General features: G+C 42.1%; 1 protein-coding gene across 2 annotated transcripts in view; it reads right to left on the bottom strand.

Moving 5' to 3' along the window:
• Window positions 1-21616, bottom strand: part of FSTL4 (follistatin like 4) — a 475057-nt gene that overhangs the window by 44638 nt on the left and 408803 nt on the right. For both annotated transcript variants that reach the window (XM_034779252.1, XM_034779253.1), the window contains exon 8: window positions 3293-3413. In XM_034779252.1, the coding sequence (XP_034635143.1) occupies window positions 3293-3413 (121 nt within the window). The remainder of the gene's footprint in view (window positions 1-3292; window positions 3414-21616) is intronic.

The raw sequence follows: 21616 nt of genomic DNA, 5'->3' as shown, positions 1-21616 counted from the left end.
TAGTGATGTGGGAGAGTAGCCAAGCACATTAAGAACTACAACAAAGCAGTTTTGCAAAGCTCAAGAGCTCACATGGGAATACAGGACACTGCGTAAGACAAAGATTTCTACAGACTACAGTATTACTAGATCAAACTTGTGGTGACATGAGTGCACATGACTTTTATATTGGTATTTGGGGAGTGTACTTTACAACATTACAAGGCAAATGAAGAAGAAATGTTGTACTGTGAAGCCCTCCTTTCGATAAGAAAAACTTTGGAGCTAATCTGCAAAACTCTCCCCCCAGCACATTCATCCACAAATACCACACATCCCTCCCAACAAGTTACATCTGAGAGACAATCTTGAGTATGCCTCTCATTGGAACCACTGACTGAAAAATCCCACTTCCTTTCATTGTCTTTGCACTTAGGTTTTAGTTTCAAAAGCCTTTGGGCCTTGAATTCTAAGTAATGACAAAGTCTACATTGTTGCCTGCCAACTAAACTCCATTCAAAGCTCATAATACATCATATAATGTACAAAAGATTAAGTTGCTAGTCTGCTTTTTCCTCAATTGCCAGTCACCTCACAAGTAACATTTTGAGAAGGGACACCTATTCTCACTGAAACACATACAATCTAGTTATCTTTATTCTAATACATTGCAAGTTACCATACCAAAAGATGAGAAATTATTGTCCATAAACATTAGGATAGATTCCAATCAAACAACCTGCAAGCTTCTTCCATTTGGTCTCCCCTGTGCATTGTATGATCTTGCAACAGAATTAACTGTCATTTGCAGGGGAAGGGAGGAAGAAAATAAAAAGCACCTAAGTCAATTAAACAATCTTTCAGAATGGGAGGAGTCCGGGCCTACATAAACCAGACCCAGCTCATTCTGAGGAGATGAAAGGAAGATGAGGCAACATTCTGGAAGACAGGGAAAAAACAGCTCCAGAAAAAGGCAGGTGAAGATACAAACAATGCTGGGAAAAAGATAGACAAAGTGGTTGAGGTAATATCTTTTACTGGACCAACTTCTGGTGGTGAGAGAAACACGCTTTCAAGCTACACAGAGCTCTTCTTCAGGTTTGGGAAAGGAACTTAAGGTGTCACAGCTAAATACAAGGTGGAACAGATAGTTTAGTATAAGAAGTTAGCACATATTCTAAGGGACCATTCAAGGTGAAGTGGCCTTTAACATCCTTGTAGTCATAGGACAAAAAGGAGGGTTAGTGGATTACAGATGGTTGTAATAAGCCATAAATCCAGTGTCTTTATTAAGACCATGATTTTTAGTGTCTAGCAAACTTATGAATTTAAGCTCTCAGCTCATCTTCTGAAAGTGTTGTGCAGGTTTCCTGGGAGGATGGGGACTGATAGGTCAGATATAGAGTGATTGTTTTGTGAAAAGTGTTCAACCACAGGTGACAGTGTTTTTGTCTTATCATTTTCTGTGTGAGTTCATTCGAGAGTGTAGTGGTTGCTTGGTTTCACCCACATAGTGCATTGGATGAATTATAGCACATATTAGGCATGTGTAGGACCCACAGATCTTGAAAGGTGTGGTGGTGGTGGGGGGGGGGTGATCACTGTAGCAGTGGAGATATGTTGCAGAAAAAGATACTGAGCTTGAGGACAGCTGGATGCAGGCTGGGGCTTGCCTCCCCAGTAATCTGTAGACTTGCCATAGAGGCAAGAGAACTACCCCCCTCCCCAATCCCACTCTCCTATGTTGGTCAGGGTACCTTGGCCCACCAGATGGTAGCTTGGAGACAGACCTCCCTGAACTTATCCACAAAGCCCCTACTCTGATCATACTTAAGTCCCCTGAGATCCTCACTTTAACTATGGCTTTAGTTGACTTGCATAACAATTCCTATTTATTATTTCATTTTGCCTTAACCTCCATCTACTGATCTGTCTGTATTTTTCTATCCTTAGCTGCTCTCAGGCTATGTCTCTTTTTGAATGTCTGGAAAGTGCATAGCTCATTAAGGATGCTCCTATAAAAATAATTTGTTCTGTGACAAAATATTTCCATAAAACTAAAGCCCTTAAAATATCAGACACACAAGTATTCATTCAGGCCGAGTGGCGTAAACACCGCTATATTTTGCAAAGAATTTGATTCTCTGGCCAAATTAATACATTGGCTGAAGCCAGAGTATATCGGTCCGTGCACTAACAATGATCATTTACCCCAGTGCCAAGAGAATATGAAACATTATCAAATCCAGACAGTAGCAGTAACATCCACTTTGCACATTGGGGAAGTAACATCCACATTTGTAAATGACGGCACTGGGGGAAGGCTCTGGAAAATCAGGCCCAGAGTGTTTAAACAAATTGCTACATTGCTTGAGTGGGGGAGCTAAGGGCCTTTTAAAGGATGTCCATATGTGGCGCCAAAGTCTGAATCTGTTACTCAAGTTGAATATACCTTACTCGCTGTGTAGTCCGAATGAAGTCAGTGAGCCAGATCCACCAGTAGCACCCATCAGCCACACAGTTGCCTTAAAGGAACCGCCGAGGATTAGCCAGTAGTGCAGAGCTGACTCTTTCTCTCCTCCTTTCTCCAGGTATGGGACAGTTAAGGGCAAGGAGGAATTGGGGCAGAATGCCCTTATGCTGTTTTAAACTACGCTGGGGGCCATTTCAGCCACTAGTCTGGACTGGCTTTATTTAAACATTGCAAACTATTTAATACATCATGAATCAGTCTCTGAAATATGCAACAAAGAGACCTATGGCACCTGATAGACCAACAGCTGTATTGGAGCATAAGCTTTCGTGGGTGAATACCCACTTCGTCAGACGCATGCGGTGGGTATTCACCCACAAAAGCTTATGCTCCAATACATCTGTTAGTCTATAAGGTGCCACAGGACTCTTTGGTGCTTTTCACAGATCCAGACTGACACGGCTACCCCCTTGATCTCTGAAATATGAAATTAGTGATTTGAAGTAATACTCCTACTGATAAAAATAGTCATTTGTCCACACTATGATGTGAAGCACTACAGCTTATTACAAGAAAATACTGTGGTATACTACCAAATATTTTTTTGTTTTATAATGGCTGAGATGCCTACTAAAGCCTAACGAACTCTACTAATACTAACTTTATTTTGTTTACCTGCGTAGCACAGTATGATGATGTGAGTGTGCAAACCAATAGTTGTTTTTTTTAACAGAGAAAATTCGGCATACTCCATTTCATAACTTTGTGAGAACAAGATTAATATTCAGCATTGCTTATAGGAATGTTTTCAGTGGATTGTCATATATGCCATTTACTAACCATTCACCTGAAGGATGTGGGTCTGATATAGCTCTTCATAGCCGTAGGCATGACAGGTGTAATTGCCCATGTGAATAGTTGTTACCTTGGTGATGTAGAGGGAATCATCTTCTCCAAAATCCTATAGGTAACCAAAGACAAGAAAGAGACCTCATTTAGCAAACTTATTTTAAACATCACACAAAACTAGGCTATCTTTTTCAGCTTGTTTTGATAGGATCTCAACTTGGCAACACAGCTTGAATTTTCAGTAGTAAGTTTTTGGAATTCATCAATCAGCATGTGGGAGGAAATGAGTGACAATTTAAGAGTAAGGTGATGCAACTAAAGTAATTCAATTGAGTGTGAACTTTTTGTTCGGTGTTAACAAGATGCTTGTAAAAAGATGACAATCTCCAGCCATCTATCAGTGATTTATAGTGGAATTTAATATCTGTCTGCTAAGGTTATAGAGCAAGCTCTAACTTCTGGGTAAGTTAAAGACTGTTTGGATCTATGCTGATTGCTAACACCGTGCATCTTGACCTAGAGTCTTGATGAGAAAGAACTGAAACTATTTGACAATTATCTATAAAACCCTTATGTCAAAAGATTTTAAAAACAACTTAGTTAGGAGTTAAGGAGAAAAAGAGCATTTCTTTCAAAAATGTTTTGATTTTTTAAAATTGGTTGTGCCTTTTTCCCTAGCTCTCATCTGCAGCAGCTTTACTTATATTTTCTCCATGTGTAAGTTAAAATGAAAGTTATTCCAGAGAATTCTCATGACTTTGTTGCTAGGTTTGGGTATCTGGATATTTTGCCCTTGTGCTCTGCTTATCAAGTTATTGCAAGTGATCCCAAACAGGGCTATACTGGGGGAATAATATACACAGTAGCTTCTTTTCTCTTTTCATTAGCATTCAGACTTCTGCTGCTCTAAAATGTTTGTACTTTTATGCAAAACCCAGAAGGAAACACTTAAAAAACATAGTTAATTAGCTCAAAGAATGATTTTTCCTTAATTAGTTCAAAGCATGAAGCATGCTAAATGAAATCCTTTGCAGAATTTCACTGAAAAAGTACAGTATAATTTCACGTGATGTAATAAGAGGAATACAAAATAAATACAACAGGATGAATAATAAACAGGGATGCAAAATTACTCCACCGGGCAAAACCCAAGAACGTTTGACCAAACTCCAAGTGTGGATGGAGGAAGGAAAGCCGCATATGCAATGGGAAAATCCCTACAGGAAGTTTTATTGGTTATGCCATCCTTTTTAAATACACCCTTTCAGAATAAAATGCAATCCATCTGGTTTGTTTGATATGATCTTGAAAACATACACAATTTAGTTATGGGGCCAAATTCTGAGTTACATGCATCAAACCCTCATAAGTGAGAATGGTGGAAATCTGTGTAGGCCAAAATGTGTGTCTTTGTTCAGGACAAGCAGAGAGAGTTTCCATGGGGATGAGACAGATATATCCAATGCTGCCCCCAATCCACATGCCTGGAGATGCTGAGGGACGCTGAGGACGTGCAGTCAGCAGACTTTACCCCTGAGCAAGCTCTTTATCCAGATCTTTCCAGCCACAGTTATTGGGCAGGAGGGCTCGATCATCTCCCACTGCAGGACTGCCAACCCCAAGTGTTTCAAAAATTGAGTCAGGCCCTCCCACCTTCCTCCAATCATGAGACTGGTTTTAAAATAATGAGATTTATGTTGTCTTCTGGTTTATGTGTCCTTTTTTTTTTTTTTTTTTGTCTTCTGGTTTCTGAGTCACTAAGGTTCCCTTGCTTCATGTTATAAAAATTTTTCTCTGTAACCATGAGGGTTAGAAACTGACTTTATTAAAATATGGAAGCTGAGATTCTCATTCAATCTCTTGATTCCAGCAGCTGGGGCTTAAAGAAAAACATTGCTAACTGACTCTTTTTAAAAAGAAGAACAGGAGTACTTGTGGCACCTTAGGGACTAACAAATTTATTGATACAGACTAACATGGCTGCTACTCTGAAACCTGACTCTTTTTAATCTCTGTCCCTGAACCACACCAGGCATCAATGAGGGTATACTATCAATCCAGGGCAGACCATGAGTGGGTAGAAAAGGTGGCATCTTGTACATGTTACAAGATGGAATAAGGAAGTGCCTGAAGCATGAGTGGAGCTTGCCAGTGGGACTAACATGCCCCTTCATCCCAGATCATGTGCTTTGATGCCTACAAACTCACAGGTGGCAGAAATAACTGTTTCTGCTAGCATGAACTTAGCACATAAACTACAGTTTTGCCAATGCACCTTTACAAAGTTGTGTATTCCCTTCAATTTTTTGTCTGCCTATTCAAACATCTACTCAGAATTTGGCCCTAAGGGTGAAATCCAAGCCCCAGTGAAGTCAATGAGAGTTTTGCCATTGACTGTAATGGTGTCAGAATTTCACCCCAAGTTTAAAACGTATAGCCTGATCTATTAGAAATAGCTAATGGAAAGTTAGGGCCTGAACTTGCAAATGCTACTAAGCATAGTGCATTGATCATTCCCACTGAAATCAATCACTCTTCTATCATAAATCTGTATTCAGGGGAAAATGTCCATCTAACAATATAACCTGCAAGATGCAACTCAACACATTGTATTGCATGCAGGGCCGGCTCTGGCTTTTTTGCCGCCCTAGATCCTCCATGAATCTATCTAGCTTCATTTTGAACCCTGTTATAGTATCGGCCTTCACAACACCCTCTGGCAAGGAGTTCCAGAGGTTGACAGTACATTGCAAGGAAAAAATACTTTCTTGTGTTTGTTTTAAACCTTCTACCTATTAATTTCATTTGGTGGCCCCTTGTTCTTGTATTATGAGAAGGAGTAAATAACACTTCCTTATTTACTTTCTTTAAACCACTCATGATTTTATAGATCTCTATTATATCCCCCCTTAGTCGCCTCTTTTCCAAGCTGAAAAGTCCCAGTTTTATTAATCTCTTCTCATACGGAAGCCGTTCTATACTCCTAATCATTTTTGTCGCCTTTTTCTGAACCTTTTCCAATTCCAATATATCTTTTTTGAGATGGGGCGACCACATCTTCATGCAGTATTCAAGGTGTGGGCGTACCAAGGATATATATAGAGGCAATATGATATTTTCTGTCTTGTTATCTATCCCTTTCTTGATTCCCAATGTTCTGTTCGCTTTTTTGAGTGCCGCTACACATTGAGTGGATGATTTCAGAGAACTATCCACAATGACTCCAAGATCTCTTTCTTGAGTGGTAACAGCTAATTTAGACCCCATCATTGTATATGTATAGTTAGGATTATGTTTTCCAATGTGCATTACTTTGCATTTATCAACATTAAATTTCATCTGCCATTTTGTTGCCCAGTCACCCAGTTTTGTGAGATCCTTTTGTAGCTCTTTGCAGTCTGCCTGGGACTTAATTTATCATCTGCAAATTTTGCCACCTCACTGTTTATCCCTTTTTCCAGATCGTTTATAAATGTGTCAAATAGGACTGGGTCTAGTACAGATCCCTGGGGGACACCACTATTTACCTCTCTCCATTCTGAAAACTGACCATTATTCCGACCCTTTGTTTCCTATCTTTTAACCAGTTACCAATCCATGAGAGAACCTTCCCTCTTATTCCATGCCTGGTTATTTTGCTTAAGAGCCTTTGGTGAGGGGCCTTGTCAAGGGCTTTTTGAAAATCTAAATACACTATATCCACTGGATTTCCTTTGTCTGCATGCTTGTTGACCCCTCAAAGAATTCTAGTAGATTGGTGAGGCATGATTTCCCTTTACAAAAACCATGTTGACTATTTCCTAACAAATTATGTTCATCTGTGTGTCTGACAATTTTGTTCTTTACAATAGTTTCAACCAATTTGCCCGGTACTGAAGTGAGGCTTACTGGCCTGTAGTTGCCAGGGTCACCTCTGGAGCCCTTTTTAAAATTGGTGTCACATTAGCTATCCTCCAGTCCGTTGGTACAGAAGCTGATTTAAATGATAGGTTACAGATGACAGTTAGTAGTCCTGAAATTTCACATTTGAGTTCCTTCAGAACTCTTGGGTGAATACCATCAGGTCCTGGAGACTTATTACTGTTAAGTTTATCAATTTGTTCAAAAACCTCCTCTAACAATACCTCAATTTGGGACAGTTCCTCAGATCTGTCACCCAAAAAGAATAGCTCAGGTTTGGGAATCTTCCTCACATCCTCAACAGTGAAGACTGATGCAAAGAATTCATTTAGTTTCTCCGCAATGGCCTTATCGTCTTTGAATGCTCCTTTAGCATCTCAATCGTCCAGTGGCCCCACTGGTTGTTTAGCAGGCTTTCTGCTTCTGATGTATTTAAAAATTTTTTTGCTATTACTTTTGGAGTCTTTGGCTAGCTGTTCTTCAAATTCTTTTTTGGTCTTTCTAATTATATTTTCTACACTTCATTTGCCAGAGTTTATGCTCTTTTCTAGTTTCCTCATTAGGATTTATCTTCCACTTTTTAAAGGATGCCTTTTTGACTCTCACTGCTGCTTTTACTTTGTTGTTTAACCATGGTGGCTCTTCTTTGGTTCTCTTACAATGTTTTTTATATTGGGGTAAACATTTAAGTTGAGCCTCTATTATGGTGTCTTTAAAAAGTTTCCACACAGCTTGCAGGAATTTTACTTTTGGTACTGTACCTTTTAATTTCTGTTACACAAAAATGAGGAGGTTTGTGAAGTTCCCCTTTCTGAAATTAAATGCTACAGTGTTGGGCCGCTGTGGAGTTTTCCCCACCACAGGGATGTTAAATTTAATTATATTATGGTCACTATTACAAAGCGGTCCAGCTATATTCACCTCTTGGACCTGATCCTGTGCGCCACTTAGGACTAAATCAAGAATTGCCTCTCCTTTTGTGAATCTCCAAGAAGCAGTCATTTAAGGTGTCAAGAAACTTTATCTCAGCATCCCTTCCTGAGGTGATATGTACCCAGTCAATATGGGGATAATTGAAATCCCCATTATTTATTATTATTATTATTATTGAGTTTTTTATTTTAATAGCCTCTCATCTCCCTGAGCATTTCAGAGTCACTAACAGCATTCTGGTCAGGTGGTCTGTAATACATCCCTACTGCTATATTCTTATTTTTCAAGCATGGAATTACTATCCATAGAGATTCTATAGTACAATTTAGTTCATTTAAGATTTTTACTTCATTTGATTCTATGCTTTCCTTCACATATAGTGCCACTCCCCCACCAGCATGACCTGTTCTGTCCTTCTGATATATTTTGTACCCTGGTATTACTGTGTCCCATTGATTATCCTCATTCCACCAGGTTTCTGTGATGCCTATTATATCAATATCGTCATTTAATACTAGGCACTCTAGTTCACCCATTTTATTATTTAGACTTCTAGCATTGGTATATAAGCATTTGAAAAACTTGTCATTTTTTGGTTGTCCCCTATTGCATGACATAATTGAATGGGACTTTTTTCATTTGACAGTTTCTGATCAGATCCTCCCTGTATTTTATCTTTTTTCCATCCTCTCCTCCTTATTAGGACATAGGGAATCTCCATTTATAGAGCCTCCCCTAAGGGATGTCCAAATCACATGCTCCTCCGCATCTGTCAGCTTTCCCCCAGCCCTTAGTTTAAAAACTGTACTACGAACTTTTTAATTTTAAGTGCCGGCAATCTGGTTCCATTTTGGTTTAGCTGGAGCCCATCCTTCCTGTATAGGCTCCCCCTTTCTCAAAAGCTTCCCCAGTTCCTAATAATCTAAACCCCTCCTCCCCACACCATCATCTCATCCACGCATTGAGACCCTGCAGTTCTGCCTGTCTAACTGGCCCTGCACGTGGAACTGGAAGCATTTCAGAGAATGCTACCATGGAGGTCCTGGACTTCAATTTCTTAGCTAGCAGCCTAAATTTGGCCTCCAGGACCTCTCTCCTATCCTTCCCCATGTAGTTGGTACCTATATGTACCACAACCACCAGCTCCTCCCCAGCACTACACATGAGCCTATCTAGATGTCTTGAGAGAAGCTCTCCCACCAACATAGTGCTGTCCACACCAACCCTTATATTGGTGTAACTTATGTCACTCAGGGGGCTCAGCATAAGTTATACTGATGTACGCTGTAGGGTAGACATAACCTTTGGTAAACAATGTGCTGAGACCTTTTAAGGTAAAGGGCAAACTCAGGACACAGATCTAAAGGACAGAGGTAAATCTATATAAAATAGATTCAAATTCCTCCTCTGAATCTGGCAGAAAGAAGATTTGAATCCACATCTGTTACCTCTCCCCAGTGAGTGCCCAAACCACCAGGCTTATGAGTCATTCTTTCTCTTGTTGGCGCAATGAATATTCATGTATTTATATAAGGTAGACCGGCTTCAACAGAAGCGACTGACAGATAGCTGCCTCAAAATAGACTATAGCCAGGTGGTTTGGGCACTCCCCTGAGAAGGGGGAGATCTGAGTTCAAGTCCTTGCTCCAGAGTGGGAATTCAAACCTATGTCCCGTGAATCACAGGCAAGTATCTTAACCATTGGGGTAAAGGTTATAAGGACATACTGAAATACATACACCAAATATTTTCTGGTTTTTTAGATTGATTTTTTTCGGTTTGGCCAGCAACCATTCTCTCAGCTCTAGGTGGCAACCATGTTAATAAAAAAAAAAAAAATTGCACCAGATACGCAAACTGCATATTATACAGGATATTTAACATTTTTGAAAGCTAATCCTAGATGCAGTTCAGATGGAGTTTCGGTCAATAAAAGTAAGGTGGCTACTTTTATGGAATGATTTATATGGAGTTATAGAAAAACAAAACAATAAAATCTTTCTTGCAAGTGATGCTTCCTTATAGACATTGCTGAATAATGTTTGAAACGCTTGGTTGGTGCTCTGTAATTGTCTTTTTATGGATGATATATTTTTTCTGATGCATACAAATGTATTAGTACAAGCAAAGATTCTTCCAAAAACAAACAGATGCAAGATTATACGATTATTCCTCTCCTCTAATATATTGTTCCTCTAAAGAAAAGCTTTTTCTTAAAAGCATGGTTTTGACTTTTAAAAGCTATTTACTAATTCTTAATAAAGAAGTTTATCAAATATGATTGAGATAATACCATATTTTAATGTCAAACATAGAGGGGTAATATTTGCAGTGTGTAGACAGTTATGGATATATAGTAAATCCCCATGACTGAAGATAAGAGCATTATTCAGGATGACCGATATCAAAACCTGGGATTATTACAGTCTCTCCCAATGCTGTATATTGTCTACAGAAAGAATATTGTATTTTTGTAACATTAATCACTATTTTTTCCTTTTTTGCATCTTATGGTTTTCTGTTTTTCCCTATGGACCAGATCAGTTAGTACATCAGGGTTTTACATTTACATATACACATTGTAACAAACTGGGAAATATCTGTACTGTTTATAAATATGATGCATACCTCTGTTTGATGGGTTATTTGCTATAGAGTTAGACCAAAAGGGCTTGTTAAAAGAACAAAGGAAGAAAGATAAAATAATGGCCTCAATAACGAGCATGCCAACAAACACTCTAACCCAACAGCAGGCTTACAGCCATGAAGAGGTGACTCCTGAACCCCAAACCTGGTGACTACAGCATTTTGCCAAGGCTGAGAAGAGAGAGATCAAGGGAAATAAGCCATTGCAGGACCCCAGGCCTAGAAAAGGGAAGGCGTTTGGGTGAACTAAGAAAGGCTGCCCAGGGACTGTCAGTGAGAGCTAGGGTGACCACCTGTCCTGAATTGGGCGGGACAGTCCTGAAATGCAGAGTTCAAGTCCCAGTCCCAAGCTGAATGACTCCAGATTTCCTGTGGCGCCTCTCCACACCTGCCTGAGGCTCTTCCTGTTGTGGGGGGGCTGAGGTGGGTCTTATTCCCCCCCTCCCCCGTGCCACAAGGCTCCTCCCCCTGGTTCTCCTCTCCCCCTGGGGCCCCACCCCTAGTTAGGCCAGAAGCCAAAGCTGGGCAGTACTAAGAGCCACTAAGGGAACCCGGGCTGCTATGGGGAGCCCTGGATGGTGTGCCCTGGGGGGGTGGGGACACAGGTCAGGGGCTGCTCTTGGGGGTGGTGGTGGGGGGACCCAACCCCCTGCCTAGGGTAGGTGGAGGATCCAGGGCTCTGCACAGAGGGACAGGGTCGCTGGGTGGCTCTTACCACAGCCTGGCTCTGGGAGTGGCCAAGGAGTGGGACCTTAGGGGGAAGAGGAGGAGTAGGGGCAAAGCCTCAGGGGGAGGAGGGGGTTGGGGGCTCCAGGGGAAAGAGAAGCGAGGGGGCAGAGGGTCTTGCATGTGTCCTGCTTTTGCCTTTTGAAAAGGTGGTCTCTTTAGTTGAGAGTACGCAGCTCACAAGGCAACACACAGACCGAGAACATGCTGCGAGCAGGACAGTCTGCTTCTCCCAGCCAGACATGGAGTTTGGCTGACCTGAGGGGAACTTATAGAAGCTGTTAGGAAAGATTAAAGTGTAACTAAGACCCATGTATATAGACCTCTTATTGTTTTTACCCTTTGCTCTGTGTGCTTTGTACCTTTTGGGAGAATGAATAAATAATGCTTTGCTTTGAAAAGACATTTTCTGAGTTGCTTTAATCAGCTCACAGGTCCCCAAAGTGAAAGGGCTTACATGTGCCTAACACAGGTGGGCCTGTTGTGTTAACATGGTTGAGAAACAGAGGAACCTCTTCCCAGAGAGACAGTCTAAGTGTCTGGACTGCATGGTTCCAGCGGCAAGATACAGGAAGCCAAGCACCTAAGGGGGTCTAAGGTGCCATTTGCCTAGAACTTTGATTGGGTGGGTGGGTGGGTGGGTGCGTGCATGCATATGCCTATCTCAGAAGAACATTATGTAGGTTGAGAAGTCAAGCACTGAAAGTTAGGTAATGGCAGAATTAAGATTGCCTTTGTATCTGGTACAATCTAATAATCTCATTACAAAACAACTGTTAAATGTTTTAGTAAAAATCCTTGTTTTTCAGCAGGTTCATGACTGATAAGTTCAAGCAGTGACAGATGGCAAACTGTCTTATGCTACAGCCTGTATCACTTTTTCCCTCTTTGAAATAAAAAACACTGTACTTGCTTGTCAGTATCATTTACATTTTGCAGTTACCCTTCAAAAAAAGGATTGATAATTCACTCTCTGGATACATTCAAACGTTGCAAAAATTAAAAGGCAGTGTTTTAAACTGATCAGAGCCTGGTATTCTATTTAGCAATCTTAAAGTCATTACCATACACAGTCAATTTTAAAACAAAACTACTCTAGACAAATGACACATCTTTTCTGCATTCCATTTCCCTTCATCTGTACTGATTACCAAGGTACTGGTCTTGATAAACAAAAGATTTTGCATGTTTATTTATCCTACTCCTCCTTCCCAATACATTCATTGACATCACGATCTGCTAAGGCTCTGAGACACCACACTCAAAGATGTGTAAAATGTTGTTTGTAAATCCAGCTCACATTTTGCCTCAGGTGAAACAATTTCATTCACTATCCAATATGTGATTGTAATATCACAAGTCCTGTACTGCTACGTAAGTGAATGAAGCTGAGAGAAAGGGAATGAGTAGCAAACTTTGACTCATTGGGTTCAATTCCCAGTGTGACCCAGCTTTCTGTTTGTGCCCCTAAGAGCAGGTGGAAGGTTAAAAGGAGGCACTGATGTTTTTCTGGCTTCCAATCCTGGAGGGCAGTTTGGCCAGGGCCGGCTCCAGGCACCAGCCCAGCAAGCAGGTGCTTGGGGCGACCAAGGGGAAGGGCGGCACGTCGGGCTGTTCGGCGGCAATTTGGCAGCGGGTCCCACTCAGAGGGAAGCACCTGGCGCCGAATTCCCGACGAAGAAGAAAGCAGCGCAGTGGAGCTGCTGCCAGAGTGCCGCCGATCGCAATTGCGATCGCGGCTTTCCCCCCCCCCCCCCGCTGCTTGGGGTGGCAAAAACCCTGGAGCCGGTCCTGAGTTTGGCCCACAGTGCATATTAGAATAGGCTCATGGCTACTTAACGTGTGTGTACCTCTGACGCTGCGGTGAGAGGACTGGGTGGCATAGAACTAGCTACACCAGGGGTAAGCAACCTATGGCACGTGTGGCACACGAGCTGATTTTCAGTGGCACTCACACTGCCCAGGCCCTGGCCAGCGGTCCGGGGGGCTCTTCATTTTCATTTAATTTTAAATGAAGCTTCTTAAACATATTAAAAACCTTATTTACTTTACATACAATAATAGTTTAGTTATATGTTATAGACATAAAAAGAGACCTTCTAAAAACATTAAAATGTTTTACTGGCACTCAAAACCTTAAATTAGAGTGAATAAATGAAGACTCGGCACACCACTTCTGAAAGGTTGCCGACCCCTGAGTTACACCAACTCCGTGTCACCTAAGAAAGCTTGTACAGTACACAAGAGGCAGTGCCCAGCTGCCCTTCTAGGGCAGGTTTGAGGTCCCTTTGCCCTGCCAGAGTGATGCAAAGGGCAATTAGCATATGTTAAGATCTTGTGTATTTTATAGAATGATTTGTAATTGTTTAAGCAAAAATAAAAGAAGAAATAATGGAAAAACTACAGCTCGGTGCCATGAGTGAAAGCATTCTTTCTGTGCAGGGGGCTAAGGGCCAGCACCAGCTAATTTTTAATTTTCAAAGATAAACTTGTGCAATCCCATGTGTCTAGTTTGCTGAACAAATACTCTGAGTATGGACAAACTGTAAACAGGTAGAAGCTAACAGCTAATCTGCCTGCACATTCATAATATCTTGTGCAAATAAAATATTTGACCATATTTGAAAACCAGACTACAATGTACTAGTGACAACCATTAAACACACTCAATCAGGCAGTGTAGCTTTTGGCCCTAAGACAGTGACACATACTTAAGCAGGTCTGACATGGCATTCAGCAGAGGGTCGTGGTAGTCTTTTTCACACACACACAAGTGGTAGTCTCTCTCTCTCACACACACACACACACTGTGTGAACAAACTAAAAATGTACATCAAGTACTATTATAATTATTTATTAAACAGTATTAGTGCTCCATGTGCTGAACAAAGCAAACACAAACTCCTGGTTCTTTCACCCAGGTCTCTCATTTTGAGACATATCACTAATTTAATCACAGCTGCCTCAGTTCCACATATTTAATGTCCCCTTGCTTTTATTACTGAAAATTATTTACATTAGAAATAAAGAATCCTACAGCTGTGGTTACTGAGTTATTTACACTAAAGAAATGAATCCCACAGCACTTTTCAGATTATCCTGCATGAATAATAATAGTAATGTACAGCTGGAAGGGAGCTTGAGAAGTCATGAAGTCCAACCTTTGCACTGGGGCACAGCCAAGTAAACCTAGAGTAGACCATCCCTGACAGGTGTTTGTCCAACCTGTTCTTAAAAACCTCCAGAAATGGGGATTCCACAACCTCCCTTGGAAGCCTGTTTCAGGGCTTAATTACCCATAGAGTTAGAATTTTTTTCCTAATACATAATTTAAATCTCCCTGGCTGCAGATTAAGCCTCTTGTCCTTCATAATCTTTGTCTGGCCTTCATTTGGGATCCTTCTCAAACACTGTGCACCCCTAGATGTGGGCTTTGGCAGGGTGAGAGGGATGCCTTTACCAAACTATTCTGTCACAGCCTTTAGGCCAGGGGTCGGCAAAGTTTGGCACGCGGCTCGCCAGGGTAAGCACCTTGGCGGGCCGGGCCAGTTTTATTTACCTGCAGACACAGCAGGTTCGGCCGATCGTGGCCCCCACTGGCCACGGTTCGCTGTCCCAGGCCAATGGGGGCGGCGAGAAGCGGCGCGGGCGAGCGATGTGCTGACCGCGGCTTCTCTCCGCCCCCATTGGCCCGGGACGGCAAACCGCAGTCAGTGGGGGCCGCGATTGGCTGAACCTGCCGCGTCAGCAGGTAAATAAAACTGGCCCGGCCCGCCAAGGTGCTTACCTTGGCGAGCCGTGTGCCGAACGTTGCCGACCCCTGCTTTAGGCGTACCATATTGTGGTCTAACCTCACAGCAGAGAAGAATTTTATGCACATCTTTCTTTAGTGGGTTATTGCTGAAATACTTCATGGGAAAACTGTATTAAAGATGGACTTGAATGCGGTATGGGTGATCACTTGGACATATTTAGTTCTTTCGTCTGTCACTAACTCTTAGCAAAAGGAACCGCTGAGATTCTCCTTTAAAAAAGGGTGAGAATGGATGATGGGCCTCACCTTGGGGATATGCACTGTGTAGGCCACTGCCCTGCTCAAACTTCCTGTGTGACAGGGCAGGTGTGGTGGGCCATAAGAGAGGGGCCAGAAAGATCCATTGCTACATAGTGCATCATGTGAGACCTCCCTGAGTGGTGAGCACTTTTGATGGAATATAGGGCTACTTCAGCATTTTGGAATGGCTCTGCAGACTCAGGGTGTGCATCCTTCTGCCTTCCTCCTACATATTTGACCAAGGCCTGGCCTGGAGCTAGAGGTTAGGCTAAGATAACAAGGACGCAGAGGGAACTCCAAGTTACAAATTCAGTTATGTCCTTTAATTCTGAACACTCCCAAGTTTAGTCTTCGCTGGTTTGGCCGATTGTAAAGATTTGTACACCTTCCATCAGGGTTTGAATTTTAAATCAACCCAAACTTCAGAGGAGATCAGTTCTGAGGGTTTGGTTTGGGCTCAACTCTATTTATAATATTTATGTCTGAAAACATCTGGATCATCTAAAAATGCTTCTGCCTGCTGCCTTGCGTACCTAGTGAAAACATGGTGTGCCCCACACACTTCCCATTGTGCTGACCCAGAGTTTGAAATCCTACTTATCCTTGATTTTAACTAGCATCAGCTTCCCACCGCTGATAAACACCTGTCTAAAGGGTGACTGAAGAGGCCCTGTGGATTTCTAATTTGATGATGATAAAGAGTTACCAATGCCAGGAATTACCAGCAGCTGTCAGAGGGCTGATCTCAAGACCTAGCAACACATACAACCTCAGCTAATGATATTCTTGTCATTTTAGTCTATCAGAACTTATATGATATGAAACATCCTATATAAAAGCAATAACAAAGCATCACCATTTGAGCTGTTAAATGCATTTCATAGACTGGATGGGACATGATCTCCTGTCCACTGTCTCTCTAGAACCGAGTTTTTTCAAACCAAATGATTATAGCGTCTCAGGGCTGATTTTATGCCTTGCTATGCAATGTATTTCTCACTAAAGGTAAAGAAACGATGCCAGTATTTATTGATGACCACTACTGTGATTAAAATTTGGTTAATTCTTTTTTTTTTCTTTTGTATTCTGAAAATCTTGCTTGATCCTCAGTCCCAGAAATAGCCAACTGATAATGTTTAAAACAAAATGTACCCAGGCATTTAATGAGATTATAATTACAATGCAAACTCTACAACGCCTATCACTTTGAAAATAATTTCTCCACACTAACCAAATGTGTCTCATCTTTTTTACAATAAATTCATGAGTGATTCATATGAAAACTAAATTAGTCATGGACTCTTAAATCACTTTCATTCGCCCTTTTAATAATTCATTTCCAGAGACAAGCTGAGAACTTATGCTTCATTAGAATTATTTGTTCTTGGTTTTAAACATGCTTATTGTGACAGATATGGCAATTTCCTACAATATCTTTGAGAGATCTTACTATATTAGCTTTATGTATCATTGTGAGCCAGGGACTGAATGTAATTCCATGGGGGAGGGTGACCACAGCAAAAAAGCTACTGCAAAGGCAGCCTGATGGAGAATTTAGTTTTTCTCTTTCTATTATTGTACTAAAAAGTATTTAGTACAACATAAGAGTCTGCTGGTTGGCCCACAGGACATTTTTTTCTGTTAGAAACATATGGAAAGGAGGCATTTTCTGGAGCTTCTTTATTATGCTGTAGATAATAACTGACTTCTACATGCTCCCTGAATTTCATACATATTCAAAGTCAATACTATAATAATATCATGGAGCAGACTTCCTGATGAGTTACCTCAGAATGAAGGTGTTACCATATCAATAGTCTTAAGATGTTGTAATGCCTGGTGGCAGAGGGCAGGCGAGGGGGTGTTCCAGCGCAGAAGTCAAGGGTGAGCAGGTGGTCAGATAGCTGGCAGGTCAATCCGTATCAGAGGCAATCTGGGGCAATGGTCAGAATTCTCACAGGGGTGAGTAGCCGGAAGATCCAATCCAAGGGGCCCAGTCAGTGGCTGTGGGAGGTGAGGTCGGGCAAGCCGGCAAGTCAGCAGGGTAAGGCGGACTAGGCAGCAACCAGCAGGCACTTGTCTGTTGCTTGGACAGTTTCCTCTTCCTGTTAGGGCCTTTATATAATCCAGACACACAGTGAGAGTGCTGCCTATCCATCCATCAGGGCCCTGAGGTGTGGCTGCTGTGGGCCTGTAGACCTTTAGCACTAAGACTGTGTGTCAGGATCAGCAGTTCTGTGCATCTCCGTGACACAGTGACTAAGGATGCCGCCAAAGGACCTGGCAGGACTGGATTCAATGCTGGGGTCCTGACAGATGCCTTTAATAGTTCACTATATCAGGAACTCCAGAAGAAAGCAAATCACCAGTCCCAGATGATGCACTTGGCCAGTTGTGCAATGGTATATCATGGGAGGAGATTTCTTTGTGACTCCAAGCAATAATCATCTTATACTCTGAACCATAAGAATTTACAGTCCTTGACCTTTTTATTCAAGCTACTGTAATTATCTTTGTTCATTTGTGTGTGAAATCATTGGAGTCCAATGATCTCAACGGGTCAGGATTTCAACCTAAGATCGAATCAATTTTTTAATCTTAATATCCTATTTGCCTCAACACCTTGCAGCAGTGAGTTGCCTCAGTTAATTTCTTTCTCTCTTTTAATTTTAGGAGATCGCTGTTGTGTTCATGGCTCTGTTTCTCTGGTATGTTGTGAAGCTTTAATACGTAATGTTTTCAGATTAATTCAGATTCTCAGATGGAATGTGCTGTAAAAAACCAAACGTGCATGCATTTTGTATACTTACTTGTTTTTACACACACACACACACACACACACAGCGTGTGTATCTGATCCATCTATACCGGGATTACATCTGACATGCCAAATATCTCGGAAACTTCAAACACATGCCATCTGTTTTTTAAACAAACTACAGGCGTAATAGTCTCTTCTTCCTCCCCAAATGTGGACTTTTTCTGCCCAAAAATTACATAGATTTGATGTTAAGGACAGGCAAGTTCCTGTCATTCAATCCTGCAGGTTTAAAGTCTGATATATTGTGATTCTTCTTGGTGAAAAATGTGAGCATTCCAGATTTAGCAGCAAATATCGTATATCCCACTGGAAAGTGGCACTCTTCCCATTTCAATGGCATAAAGCTCTTGGGTGAAAACCTGGCCCTATTAAAGTCAGTATCAAACTCCAATTAACTTCAATAGGCCCAGATTTTCACCCCTTGTTTCTAGCCCAGATAGGTCATGACATCAGAACCTTCTAGATATTCTATCCCCTTACTTTATCTACCATCTGCCTACCTAATCTAAGTGTCCACATAGCTCTATGTATTTCTAAAATGCTTATTAGTGATTTATTGTAACCTATATTTTATTACTTTGTTTGTACTGACACACTGATCTATTTTCTCTGTAATGAATACAGGGATAATTATTTAAAAATGTGTATACAGAAAAGTCTCATGAAGAAGGGAGGGAAGAGCAATTCTAATTCACTACAAAGTTTCTGCTAACACATTCTGCTCCCTGGTTGCACCTTTTGGGAATTACGATCAAATTATTAACGTCTAGATTGTAAAAGGGTTTGGAACAAACAAAGTATTGCTCTTATTTCCTGTAATCAGACAATTCCTAATAATAGTTGTGATGGGAGGACTATGGATGGCAAATGTTCAGGGATAGCAGCAGGAAAAAAGATTTAACATCTGCCCACTAGTGCATTTGTAAAGAGAAAAATGTAAGTCTCCTGAATAATATAAACAGTTCAGACCTCCTGGAATTGTGATGTTTCAGACTATGCAGAGATAAACCTGCATCAAGTTTACCTTGTCTCAAAGATATATATTTGTTTACCTAATGTAGTCTGGAAAAAGAACATTACTGCTGCACAACATATTCAAACAATGTGACTCACCACCTAAAAGTGCAAACCCCACAGATTCTGTTAGCTGAAATCATTAATTCAAATTGGTATTTGCTCTCCTTGTCTACACTACACATTGTGAACTTTATTCTGACATTTTATACTGACATGTACACACACCTCCCTGCCTCCCCAGCTTTGGAACTGAGGTCTCCCCACTGAGTTGACTCCAAGTTGCTCCTCATGGGGATGGCAGAGTTTGCCTCTTATCCTAAGGAACAAACTATTTGTTCACCTTCCAGAACCCATAGATTTCAATGGATGTGTCTGAGACACAGTGCCATGCTTGAAGAAACCCTTTGCCTTCCCCCTAGCTCCATGGTCCACTGTCCGCCTATTTTTCTTCCCTTTAAAGGAGGTGTGTGTGTGGGGGGGTCTTTACTGCAGAGAGAGCTTTATTACCTTTTCTGAGTAATCTCAGGACTATAGAGGGGTAGATGCACATCACACCATGGGCCTAGCCCCATGAGCTACTTAGACTGTAGGCTCTTTGAGATAGGGAATATCATTTTGTGCCCCATCTGTACAGCACCTAGCAGAATGGGGCCCTAGTCAATGACTGGGCTTTTCAGGTGCTACCTCAATTCAAATAATAATATTAATTAATAGCTACCTCCAGCCCCCATGCAATTACTGGACTCCACAGAGAACTCCAAAGGACAGAGACAGTGAATGTGGCCGATCCCTATGCCTTTCCATGCAGGACACGGGAGATCCATGCCTAAAGGAGACCTTCTGCAAATGGATTCAGGAGACAGGGATTTTCCCCCCGTGACTGTATCAGAGCATTCTTGTAATAAGAATTAGACAGTATTCAGTTACAAGAAAGCTGTTCCGGCCTTTAATATTACTACTTCTATTAGATGACGATGTGCCTATTGAAAGGTAGGGGAACTGCCTGAACCAGCGATGCAATTTAGGTGCCTTTCATTTAAGCTCAGCTCTCATCATGAGAGCTTCTGGAGCCTCTTCTGGAACAGCTGGGGTTCTAATCCTTTGAAATAATTCCAGCACTGGGTTAAACACCTTCGGGGCTAACCTGTATCTTGTTTTGCATAGACACATGAAGTGGGGATGAGAATGGAAGGCAAGTTCTCCCCTGCCTTGCAGCACTTCAAAGGGTGAGGCACTTCTTAGCCAGGGAGAACAGAAACCCAAAAGGCGAAAGGGGAGTTAAGACATGTGCCTGATACCACTCAACAATGACCAGCAGGAGGCGCTGAAGAGGAGAGCTTGACCTGCCCTCTTTCAAAGCAGCAGACACACTCCCAGAGACATTCTAAATCAGGGGTGGGCGAACTATGGCCTGTGGGCCAGATCCGGCCTGTCAGGGCTTTGGATCTGGCCCGCGGGATTGCCACCTCTGTGGCGCCGTGGGCCCACGCTGCTCCCGGAAGTGGCCGGCACCATGTCCCTGTGGCCCCTGGGGGAAGATGAGGGGCAGAGGGCTCCAAGCGCTGCCCTCGCCTCCAGGTACTGCCCCCGCTAATGGGAGTTTCAGGGGAGTCCGCACCCCCAACCCCTCCTGTACCCCTGCAGCCTCCTGCACCCCAACCCCCTGCCCTGAGCCCCTTCCCACACTCCGCACCCCTCCCTGCACCCCTGCCCTGAGCCCTCTCCCGCACTCTGCACCCCCTCCTCTGCCCCAACCCTTTGCCCTGAGCCCCTTCCTGCACCCCGCATGCCCTCCCACACCCCCCACCCCAATCCCCAGCCCTACATTCATGGCCCTGTATGCAATTTCCCCACCCAGATGTGGCCCTTGGGCCAAAAAGTTTGCCCACCCCTGTTCTAAATAAATAATAAAGCCCCACATTGTACTGTTCATGGTAAAGACAGGATGGTTCAAAACCCCTCACTGATCTAAATTTTCATCATACATGTTGATGTGTTACTGAGAACAAAACAGCCTTACATTCTAAGACTGTGTGCTTCAAAGGACAAAACGAACAGCCAGATGTTTCTCATGTTGGTATTTTTGTGGTTGCACTAACAACCTATTTAATTTTAGCTTCTGAACCAGAACAGAAATATACCAATGAAGGCACCAAATAGATACAAGATCTGTGAACCTTATTATGATGCCAGTACAAAAGATTATGTATCCTGAAAA

Source organism: Trachemys scripta, chromosome 8 (assembly GCF_013100865.1).
Source record: "Trachemys scripta elegans isolate TJP31775 chromosome 8, CAS_Tse_1.0, whole genome shotgun sequence".
Lineage (NCBI taxonomy): Eukaryota > Metazoa > Chordata > Testudines > Emydidae > Trachemys > Trachemys scripta.
This window is presented reverse-complemented; position numbering and strand designations above follow the sequence as displayed.